The sequence below is a fragment of the Physella acuta genome, unplaced genomic scaffold, assembly GCF_028476545.2.
Source record: "Physella acuta isolate Inbredline_101_S28 unplaced genomic scaffold, ASM2847654v3 ptg000155l, whole genome shotgun sequence".
Lineage (NCBI taxonomy): Eukaryota > Metazoa > Mollusca > Gastropoda > Physidae > Physella > Physella acuta.
The window spans coordinates 1,381,556-1,393,956 of record NW_026731674.1 but is presented as its reverse complement, the minus strand read 5'-3'; the positions used below and the strand labels follow the sequence as shown (position 1 = coordinate 1,393,956).

Genomic DNA, 12,401 nt, shown 5'->3' with positions numbered 1-12,401 from the left:
AAATCTCCCTAAAACCTGTCCAAACATTTAAGTCTCATCTGACAAATCTCCCTAAAACCTCTCCAAGTCTCATCTGACAAATCTCCCTAAAACCTGTCCAAACATTTAAGTCTCATCTGACAAATCTCCCTAAAACCTGTCCAAACATTTTAGTCTCATCTCACAAATCTCCCTAAAACCTGTCCAAACATTTAAGTCTCATCTGACAAATCTCCCTAAAACCTCTCCAAGTCTCATCTGACAAATCTCCCTAAAACCTGTCCAAACATTTAAGTCTCATCTGACAAATCTCCCTAAAACCTGTCCAAACATTTAAGTCTCATCTGACAAATCTCCCTAAAACCTCTCCAAGTCTCATCTGACAAATCTCCCTAAAACCTGTCCAAACATTTAAGTCTCATCTGACAAATCTCCCTAAAACCTGTCCAAACATTTTAGTCTCATCTCACAAATCTCCCTAAAACCTGTCCAAAGTCTCATCTGACAAATCTCCCTAAAACCTGTCCAAACATTTAAGTCTCATCTGACTAATCTCCCTAAAACCTCTCCAAGTCTCATCTGACAAATCTCCCTAAAACCTGTCCAAACATTTAAGTCTCATCTGACAAATCTCCCTAAAAGCTCTCCAAGTCTCATCTGACAAATCTTCCTAAAACCTGTCCAAACATTTAAGTATCATCTGACAAATCTCCCTAAAACCTGTCCAAACATTTAAGTCTCATCTGACTAATCTCCCTAAAACCTCTCCAAGTCTCATCTGACAAATCTCCCTAAAACCTGTCCAAACATTTAAGTCTCATCTGACAAATCTCCCTAAAACCTGTGCAAACATTTAAGTCTCATCTGACAAATCTCCCTAAAACCTGTACAAACATTTTAGTCTCATCTGACAAATCTCCCTAAAACCTGTCCAAACATTCAAGTCTCATCTGACAAATCTCCCTAAAACCTCTCCAAGTCTCATCTGACAAATCTCCCTAAAACCTGTCCAAACATTTAAGTCTCATCTGACAAATCTCCCTAAAACCTGTACAAACATTTTAGTCTCATCTGACAAATCTCCCTAAAACCTGTCCAAACATTTTAATCTCATCTCACAAATCTCCCTAAAACCTCTCCAAGTCTCATCTGACAAATCTCCCTAAAACCTGTCCAAACATTTAAGTCTCATCTGACAAATCTCCCTAAAACCTGTCCAAACATTTAAGTCTCATCTGACAAATCTCCCTAAAACCTCTCCAAGTCTCATCTGACAAATCTCCCTAAAACCTGTCCAAACATTTAAGTCTCATCTGACAAATCTCCCTAAAACCTGTCCAAACATTTAAGTCTCATCTGACAAATCTCCCTAAAACCTGTCCAAAGTCTCATCTGACAAATCTCCCTAAAACCTGTCCAAACATTTAAGTCTCATCAGACTAATCTCCCTAAAACCTCTCCAAGTCTCATCTGACAAATCTCCCTAAAACCTGTCCAAACATTTAAGTCTCATCTGACAAATCTCTCTAAAAGCTCTCCAAGTCTCATCTGACAAATCTCCCTAAAACCTGTCCAAACATTTAAGTATCATCTGACAAATCTCCCTAAAACCTGTCCAAACATTTAAGTCTCATCTGACAAATCTCCCTAAAACCTCTCCAAGTCTCATCTGACAAATCTCCCTAAAACCTGTCCAAACATTTAAGTCTCATCTGACAAATCTCCCTAAAACCTGTCCAAACATTCAAGTCTCATCTGACTAATCTCCCTAAAACCTCTCCAAGTCTCATCTGACAAATCTCCCTAAAACCTGTCCAAACATTTTAGTCTCATCTCACAAATCTCCCTAAAACCTGTCCAAACATTTAAGTCTCATCTGACTAATCTCCCTAAAACCTGTCCAAACATTTAAGTCTCTTCTGACAAATCTCCCTAAAACCTCTCCAAGTCTCATCTGACAAATCTCCCTAAAACCTGTCCAAACATTTAAGTCTCTTCTGACAAATCTCCCTAAAACCTCTCCAAGTCTCATCTGACTAATCTCCCTAAAACCTGTCCAAACATTTAAGTCTCATCTGACAAATCTCCCTAAAACCTGTCCAAACATTCAAGTCTCATCTGACTAATCTCCCTAAAACCTCTCCAAGTCTCATCTGACAAATCTCCCTAAAACCTGTCCAAACATTTAAGTCTCATCTGACAAATCTCCCTAAAACCTCTCCAAGTCTCATCTGACTAATCTCCCTAAAACCTGTCCAAACATTTAAGTCTCATCTGACAAATCTCCCTAAAACCTGTCCAAACATTCAAGTCTCATCTGACTAATCTCCCTAAAACCTCTCCAAGTCTCATCTGACAAATCTCCCTAAAACCTGTCCAAACATTTAAGTCTCATCTGACAAATCTCCCTAAAACCTGTGCAAACATTTAAGTCTCATCTGACAAATCTCCCTAAAACCTGTCCAAACATTTAAGTCTCATCTGACAAATCTCCCTAAAACCTGTACAAACATTTTAGTCTCATCTGACAAATCTCCCTAAAACCTGTCCAAACATTCAAGTCTCATCTGACAAATCTCCCTAAAACCTCTCCAAGTCTCATCTGACAAATCTCCCTAAAACCTGTCCAAACATTTAAGTCTCATCTGACAAATCTCCCTAAAACCTGTCCAAACATTTAAGTCTCATCTGACAAATCTCCCTAAAACCTGTCCAAACATTTTAGTCTCATCTCACAAATCTCCCTAAAACCTCTCCAAGTCTCATCTGACAAATCTCCCTAAAACCTGTCCAAACATTTAAGTCTCATCAGACTAATCTCCCTAAAACCTCTCCAAGTCTCATCTGACAAATCTCCCTAAAACCTGTCCAAACATTTAAGTCTCATCTGACAAATCTCCCTAAAACCTCTCCAAGTCTCATCTGACAAATCTCCCTAAAACCTGTCCAAACATTTAAGTCTCATCTGACAAATCTCCCTAAAACCTGTCCAAACATTCAAGTCTCATCTGACTAATCTCCCTAAAACCTCTCCAAGTCTCATCTGACAAATCTCCCTAAAACCTGTCCAAACATTTAAGTCTCATCTGACAAATCTCCCTAAAACCTCTCCAAGTCTCATCTGACAAATCTCCCTAAAACCTGTCCAAACATTTAAGTCTCATCTGACAAATCTCCCTAAAACCTGTCCAAACATTCAAGTCTCATCTGACTAATCTCCCTAAAACCTCTCCAAGTCTCATCTGACAAATCTCCCTAAAACCTGTCCAAACATTTAAGTCTCATCTGACAAATCTCCCTAAAACCTGTGCAAACATTTAAGTCTCATCTGACAAATCTCCCTAAAACCTGTACAAACATTTAAGTCTCATCTGACAAATCTCCCTAAAACCTCTCCAAGTCTCATCTGACAAATCTCCCTAAAACCTGTCCAAACATTTAAGTCTCATCTGACAAATCTCCCTAAAACCTCTCCAAGTCTCATCTGACAAATCTCCCTAAAACCTGTCCAAACATTTAAGTCTCATCTGTCAAATCTCCCTAAAACCTGTCCAAACATTTAAGTCTCATCTGACAAATCTCCCTAAAACCTGTCCAAACATTTAAGTCTCATCTGACAAATCTCCCTAAAACCTGTCCAAACATTTAAGTCTCATCTGACAAATCTCCCTAAAACCTGTGCAAACATTTAAGTCTCATCTGACAAATCTCCCTAAAACCTCTCCAAGTCTCATCTGACAAATCTCCCTAAAACCTGTCCAAACATTTAAGTCTCATCTGACAAATCTCCCTAAAACCTGTCCAAACATTCAAGTCTCATCTGACTAATCTCCCTAAAACCTCTCCAAGTCTCATCTGACAAATCTCCCTAAAACCTGTCCAAACATTTAAGTCTCATCTGACAAATCTCCCTAAAACCTCTCCAAGTCTCATCTGACTAATCTCCCTAAAACCTGTCCAAACATTTAAGTCTCATCTGACAAATCTCCCTAAAACCTGTCCAAACATTCAAGTCTCATCTGACTAATCTCCCTAAAACCTCTCCAAGTCTCATCTGACAAATCTCCCTAAAACCTGTCCAAACATTTAAGTCTCATCTGACAAATCTCCCTAAAACCTGTGCAAACATTTAAGTCTCATCTGACAAATCTCCCTAAAACCTGTCCAAACATTTAAGTCTCATCTGACAAATCTCCCTAAAACCTGTCCAAACATTCAAGTCTCATCTGACAAATCTCCCTAAAACCTCTCCAAGTCTCATCTGACAAATCTCCCTAAAACCTGTCCAAACATTTAAGTCTCATCTGACGAATCTCCCTAAAACCTGTACAAACATTTTAGTCTCATCTGACAAATCTCCCTAAAACCTGTCCAAACATTTTAGTCTCATCTCACAAATCTCCCTAAAACCTCTCCAAGTCTCATCTGACAAATCTCCCTAAAACCTGTCCAAACATTTAAGTCTCATCTGACAAATCTCCCTAAAACCTGTCCAAACATTTAAGTCTCATCTGACAAATCTCCCTAAAACCTCTCCAAGTCTCATCTGACAAATCTCCCTAAAACCTGTCCAAACATTTAAGTCTCATCTGACAAATCTCCCTAAAACCTGTCCAAACATTTTAGTCTCATCTCACAAATCTCCCTAAAACCTGTCCAAACATTTAAGTCTCATCTGACTAATCTCCCTAAAACCTCTCCAAGTCTCATCTGACAAATCTCCCTAAAACCTGTCCAAACATTTAAGTCTCATCTGACAAATCTCCCTAAAACCTGTCCAAACATTTAAGTCTCATCTGACAAATCTCCCTAAAACCTCTCCAAGTCTCATCTGACAAATCTCCCTAAAACCTGTCCAAACATTTAAGTCTCATCTGACAAATCTCCCTAAAACCTGTCCAAACATTTAAGTCTCATCTGACAAATCTCCCTAAAACCTCTCCAAGTCTCATCTGACAAATCTCCCTAAAACCTGTCCAAACATTTAAGTCTCATCTGACAAATCTCCCTAAAACCTGTCCAAACATTTTAGTCTCATCTCACAAATCTCCCTAAAACCTGTCCAAAGTCTCATCTGACAAATCTCCATAAAACCTGTCCAAACATTTAAGTCTCATCTGACTAATCTCCCTAAAACCTCTCCAAGTCTCATCTGACAAATCTCCCTAAAACCTGTCCAAACATTTAAGTCTCATCTGACAAATCTCCCTAAAAGCTCTCCAAGTCTCATCTGACAAATCTTCCTAAAACCTGTCCAAACATTTAAGTATCATCTGACAAATCTCCCTAAAACCTGTCCAAACATTTAAGTCTCATCTGACAAATCTCCCTAAAACCTCTCCAAGTCTCATCTGACAAATCTCCCTAAAACCTGTCCAAACATTTAAGTCTCATCTGACAAATCTCCCTAAAACCTGTGCAAACATTTAAGTCTCATCTGACAAATCTCCCTAAAACCTGTACAAACATTTTAGTCTCATCTGACAAATCTCCCTAAAACCTGTCCAAACATTCAAGTCTCATCTGACAAATCTCCCTAAAACCTCTCCAAGTCTCATCTGACAAATCTCCCTAAAACCTGTCCAAACATTTAAGTCTCATCTGACAAATCTCCCTAAAACCTGTACAAACATTTTAGTCTCATCTGACAAATCTCCCTAAAACCTGTCCAAACATTTAAGTCTCATCTGACAAATCTCCCTAAAACCTGTCCAAACATTTAAGTCTCATCTGACAAATCTCCCTAAAACCTCTCCAAGTCTCATCTGACAAATCTCCCTAAAACCTGTCCAAACATTTAAGTCTCATCTGACAAATCTCCCTAAAACCTGTCCAAACATTTTAGTCTCATCTCACAAATCTCCCTAAAACCTGTCCAAACATTTAAGTCTCATCTGACAAATCTCCCTAAAACCTCTCCAAGTCTCATCTGACAAATCTCCCTAAAACCTGTCCAAACATTTAAGTCTCATCTGACAAATCTCCCTAAAACCTGTCCAAACATTTAAGTCTCATCTGACAAATCTCCCTAAAACCTCTCCAAGTCTCATCTGACAAATCTCCCTAAAACCTGTCCAAACATTTAAGTCTCATCTGACAAATCTCCCTAAAACCTGTCCAAACATTTTAGTCTCATCTCACAAATCTCCCTAAAACCTGTCCAAAGTCTCATCTGACAAATCTCCCTAAAACCTGTACAAACATTTTAGTCTCATCTGACAAATCTCCCTAAAACCTGTCCAAACATTCAAGTCTCATCTGACAAATCTCCCTAAAACCTCTCCAAGTCTCATCTGACAAATCTCCCTAAAACCTGTGCAAACATTTAAGTCTCATCTGACAAATCTCCCTAAAACCTGTACAAACATTTTAGTCTCATCTGACAAATCTCCCTAAAACCTGTCCAAACATTTAAGTCTCATCTGACAAATCTCCCTAAAACCTGTCCAAACATTTAAGTCTCATCTGACAAATCTCCCTAAAACCTCTCCAAGTCTCATCTGACAAATCTCCCTAAAACCTGTCCAAACATTTAAGTCTCATCTGACAAATCTCCCTAAAACCTGTCCAAACATTTAAGTCTCATCTGACAAATCTCCCTAAAACCTCTCCAAGTCTCATCTGACAAATCTCCCTAAAACCTGTCCAAACATTTAAGTCTCATCTGACAAATCTCCCTAAAACCTGTCCAAACATTTTAGTCTCATCTCACAAATCTCCCTAAAACCTGTCCAAAGTCTCATCTGACAAATCTCCATAAAACCTGTCCAAACATTTAAGTCTCATCTGACTAATCTCCCTAAAACCTCTCCAAGTCTCATCTGACAAATCTCCCTAAAACCTGTCCAAACATTTAAGTCTCATCTGACAAATCTCCCTAAAAGCTCTCCAAGTCTCATCTGACAAATCTTCCTAAAACCTGTCCAAACATTTAAGTATCATCTGACAAATCTCCCTAAAACCTGTCCAAACATTTAAGTCTCATCTGACAAATCTCCCTAAAACCTCTCCAAGTCTCATCTGACAAATCTCCCTAAAACCTGTCCAAACATTTAAGTCTCATCTGACAAATCTCCCTAAAACCTGTGCAAACATTTAAGTCTCATCTGACAAATCTCCCTAAAACCTGTACAAACATTTTAGTCTCATCTGACAAATCTCCCTAAAACCTGTCCAAACATTCAAGTCTCATCTGACAAATCTCCCTAAAACCTCTCCAAGTCTCATCTGACAAATCTCCCTAAAACCTGTCCAAACATTTAAGTCTCATCTGACAAATCTCCCTAAAACCTGTACAAACATTTTAGTCTCATCTGACAAATCTCCCTAAAACCTGTCCAAACATTTTAATCTCATCTCACAAATCTCCCTAAAACCTCTCCAAGTCTCATCTGACAAATCTCCCTAAAACCTGTCCAAACATTTAAGTCTCATCTGACAAATCTCCCTAAAACCTGTCCAAACATTTAAGTCTCATCTGACAAATCTCCCTAAAACCTCTCCAAGTCTCATCTGACAAATCTCCCTAAAACCTGTCCAAACATTTAAGTCTCATCTGACAAATCTCCCTAAAACCTGTCCAAACATTTTAGTCTCATCTCACAAATCTCCCTAAAACCTGTCCAAACATTTAAGTCTCATTTGACAAATCTCCCTAAAACCTCTCCAAGTCTCATCTGACAAATCTCCCTAAAACCTGTCCAAACATTTAAGTCTCATCTGACAAATCTCCCTAAAACCTGTCCAAACATTTAAGTCTCATCTGACAAATCTCCCTAAAACCTCTCCAAGTCTCATCTGACAAATCTCCCTAAAACCTGTCCAAACATTTAAGTCTCATCTGACAAATCTCCCTAAAACCTGTCCAAACATTTAAGTCTCATCTGACAAATCTCCCTAAAACCTGTCCAAAGTCTCATCTGACAAATCTCCCTAAAACCTGTCCAAACATTTAAGTCTCATCAGACTAATCTCCCTAAAACCTCTCCAAGTCTCATCTGACAAATCTCCCTAAAACCTGTCCAAACATTTAAGTCTCATCTGACAAATCTCTCTAAAAGCTCTCCAAGTCTCATCTGACAAATCTCCCTAAAACCTGTCCAAACATTTAAGTATCATCTGACAAATCTCCCTAAAACCTGTCCAAACATTTAAGTCTCATCTGACAAATCTCCCTAAAACCTCTCCAAGTCTCATCTGACAAATCTCCCTAAAACCTGTCCAAACATTTAAGTCTCATCTGACAAATCTCCCTAAAACCTGTCCAAACATTCAAGTCTCATCTGACTAATCTCCCTAAAACCTCTCCAAGTCTCATCTGACAAATCTCCCTAAAACCTGTCCAAACATTTTAGTCTCATCTCACAAATCTCCCTAAAACCTGTCCAAACATTTTAGTCTCATCTCACAAATCTCCCTAAAACCTGTCCAAACATTTAAGTCTCATCTGACTAATCTCCCTAAAACCTGTCCAAACATTTAAGTCTCTTCTGACAAATCTCCCTAAAACCTCTCCAAGTCTCATCTGACAAATCTCCCTAAAACCTGTCCAAACATTTAAGTCTCTTCTGACAAATCTCCCTAAAACCTCTCCAAGTCTCATCTGACAAATCTCCCTAAAATCTGTCCAAACATTTAAGTCTCATCTGACAAATCTCCCTAAAACCTGTCCAAACATTTAAGTCTCATCTGACAAATCTCCCTAAAACCTGTCCAAACATTTAAGTCTCATCTGACAAATCTCCCTAAAACCTCTCCAAGTCTCATCTGACAAATCTCCCTAAAACCTGTCCAAACATTTAAGTCTAATCTGACAAATCTCCCTAAAACCTGTCCAAACATTTAAGTCTCATCTGACAAATCTCCCTAAAACCTCTCCAAGTCTCATCTGACAAATCTCCCTAAAACCTGTCCAAACATTTAAGTATCATCTGACAAATCTCCCTAAAACCTGTCCAAACATTTAAGTCTCATCTGACAAATCTCCCTAAAACCTGTCCAAACATTTAAGTCTCATCTGACAAATCTCCCTAAAACCTCTCCAAGTCTCATCTGACAAATCTCCCTAAAACCTGTCCAAACATTTAAGTCTCATCTGACAAATCTCCCTAAAACCTGTCCAAACATTTAAGTCTCATCTGACAAATCTCCCTAAAACCTCTCCAAGTCTCATCTGACAAATCTCCCTAAAACCTGTCCAAACATTTAAGTCTCATCTGACAAATCTCCCTGGACCCTGTCCAAATCTCCCCCTCTACACAAAATATACCTCCCCACCTGACCATATCTACCCCCACACCTGAATAAAGCAGGTATACCTCCAATATTTTCCAAAGAATTTTCTTGTTTTGTTTTCAATTTTTGAATCTCCAATTGGGCAGATTTAAGCTCCTCTTTCAGCTAGAACAGATTCTTTCATTGGTTGGTTGGATGGTGACACACAATATGATATGATGATACATGACAGACTGTGGTGATAGATGACAGACTGTGGTGATAGATGACAGACTGTGGTGATAGATGACAGACTGTGGTGATAGATGACAGACTGTGGTGATAGATGACAGACTGTGGTGATAGATGACAGACTGGTGATAGATGACAGACTGTGGTGATAGATGACAGACTGTGGTGATAGATGACAGACTGTGGTGATAGATGACTTACTGTTTGGTTTTCTTTTTTGACCATGGCTAGCTCAGCTAAAACTCTGGAGATATGACTCACATCAGAGGTGACTTGACTGACTAGGCTATCAGACGGGACTTGACTGACTAGGCTATCAGACGGGACTTGACTGACTAGGCTATCAGAGGGGACTTGACTGACTAGGCTATCAGAGGGGACTTGACTGACTAGGCTATCAGGGGGGACTTGACTGACTAGGCTCGTCGAATCTCTCTGTGCTGAGTGGAGGTGTGAGCTCTCAGAAAATTTATAGTTAAGGGGGTGGCTCACTGATGACTTAGGGGGGTGGCTCTCTGATGACTTAGGGGGGTGGCTCACTGATGACTTAGGGGGGTGGCTCTCTGATGACTTAGGGGGGTGGCTCTCTGATGACTTAGGGGGGTGGCTCACTGATGACTTAGGGGGGTGGCTCACTGATGACTTAGGGGGGTGGCTCACTGATGACTTAGGGGGGTGGCTCACTGATGACTTAGGGGGGTGGCTCACTGATGACTTAGGGGGGTGGGGATGAAATTGTCTATCCTGAAGGTCAGCGTGGATAGCTGTATCGTGGACAGCTGTATTGTGGACCGCTGTATAGTGGACAGCTGTATCGTGGACAGCTGTATCATGGACAGCTGTGTGTCTCAAGGTTTCTGGTAGGAAGTATCCAGGTCTTGTTGACTGCCACACATTATCTAATGGACAAATGGAAATTTATATCACATGGTTTACTTACATCACAATTTATATCACATGGTTTACATACATCACAATTTATATCACATGGTTTACATACATCACAATTTATATCATTGTAAAATGATGTACACATCAGTTTTGATCCTCAAAATATTTTTGGGCTATTGTGCAAGTGGATTTCTAGCAAATGTCCTATTGGACTTTAGTCCATTTGGGCACTTGTCCCATTTGGGCACTTGTCCCATTTGGGCACTTGTCCCATTTGGGCACTTGTCTCATTTGGGCACTTGACCCATTTGGGCACTTGTCCCATTTGGGCACTTGTCCCATTTGGGCACTTGTCCCATTTGGGCACTTGTCTCATTTGGGCACTTGTCCCATTTGGGCACTTGTCCCATTTGGGCACTTGTCCCATTTGGGCACTTGTCCCATTTGGGCACTTGTCCCATTTGGGCACTTGTCCCATTTGGGCACTTGTCTCATTTGGGCACTTGTCCCATTTGGGCACTTGTCCATTTGGGCACTTGTCCCATTTGGGCACCAAGAAAATAGCATATGTATAAGAATTAATGAGGATGGTTTATCCCCAAGTATTTTTACAGAACTTTTGTTTACTAATTTTTTAACAATTTTCACCTTGGCTAACTGAGGGCAGTGACTGATACGAGTCAGTCATACGAGTGCCTGCATGTGGTGACTGATACGAGTCAGTTGTCTGGTTGACTGAGGGCAGTGACTGATACGAGTCAGTCATGCGGGTGCCTGCATGTGGTGACTGATACGAGTCAGTTGTCTGGTTGACTGAGGGCAGTGACTGATACGAGTCGATGCTGGTGGCACTGTGGGATGTCAGGGGACCTTCCTGATGAGACTGGTCAGCATCTGAAGTGTCAAGATTTGTTTTATCAACTCTAATGCTTTAACAAAATCACAAGGATTCTATGAAAGATAAGGATTCTATGAAAGATAAGGATTCTATGAAAGATAAGGATTCTATGAAAGATAAGGATTCTATGAAAGATAAGGATTCTATGAAAGATAAGGATTCTATGAAAGATAAGGATTCTATGAAAGATAAGGATTCTATGAAAGATAAGGATTCTATGAAAGATAAGGATTCTATGAAAGATAAGGATTCTATGAACGATAAGGATTCTATGAAAGATAAGGATTCTATGAAAGATAAGGATTCTATGAAAGGATTTTATGAAAAGATTCTATGAAATGAATATATGAAAGGATTCTATGAAAGATAGAGATTCTATGAAAGGATTCTATGAAAGAAGGATTCTGTGTAAGGATTCTATGAGAGGATTTTATGAGAGGATTTTATGAAAGTTAAGGATTGTATGCTGTGACTATATTCTAAGAGAATGGCATGACTAACCAGAAAATGGTTCCCAGATGATGTCATGTGTTGTACTGTGGCCAGCCAGCATGCAAACAGAGTTGTTTCAATAGCTTTATATTACACTATATTCACACTAGCTTTATATTACACTATATTCACACTAGCTTTTTATTACACTATATTCACACTGGTGTATGCTTATATTACACTATATTCACACAAGAGCTTATACTATATTACTAATTTTACTTCCTGATTGTTAATAGCCTGAAGAATCCCAGCCTTTTTCTGTCTGTGTGGTCAAGTCAGTAAAGCTCATGGTTGCTACACCCAAAAGTCTCGAGTTCAAACCCTTAGGCAGATGAGGCTCGTTAACTGGGGACAGCCACTCTTCTAGAAGAGATAACTCCAAAATCAAACAACTGCTGCCTTGTAGTTTGTTCTTGGTTTGACAAAGGCAATGGAAGCAAATCCAATAAGAAAAGCAGGCTGAAATCGGAGTCAATGGTGCATAACCAGTTGACACGTATACTTAATTATGTTGGAGGGGATCCCTTCCACCATAAAATTAAGAACACAGAAGAAGAGTAATACAAATAAACTAATTAAAATAAACAAAAGCAAACAAAAACAAAAAACAAAACAAAACTTCAACTCTTATTAATTTTGGGTGCAAGTTTGACTATAAATCCTTGGGATTGGT

General features: G+C 39.3%; 1 protein-coding gene across 4 annotated transcripts in view; it reads right to left on the bottom strand.

Annotated features, from left to right (window-relative positions):
* Window positions 1-12,401, bottom strand: part of LOC131935720 (uncharacterized) — a 35,345-nt gene that overhangs the window by 16,762 nt on the left and 6,182 nt on the right. For 2 of the 4 annotated variants that reach the window (XM_059292304.1, XM_059292307.1), the window contains exons 3-6: window positions 11,735-11,769; window positions 10,984-11,229; window positions 9,646-10,343; window positions 9,297-9,378 (exon numbers count right to left, since the gene is read on the bottom strand). In XM_059292304.1, the coding sequence (XP_059148287.1) occupies window positions 9,297-9,378; window positions 9,646-10,343; window positions 10,984-11,229; window positions 11,735-11,769 (1,061 nt within the window). The remainder of the gene's footprint in view (window positions 1-9,296; window positions 9,379-9,645; window positions 10,344-10,983; window positions 11,230-11,734; window positions 11,770-12,401) is intronic. The other 2 variants (XM_059292308.1, XM_059292305.1) reach the window with 2 other exon arrangements.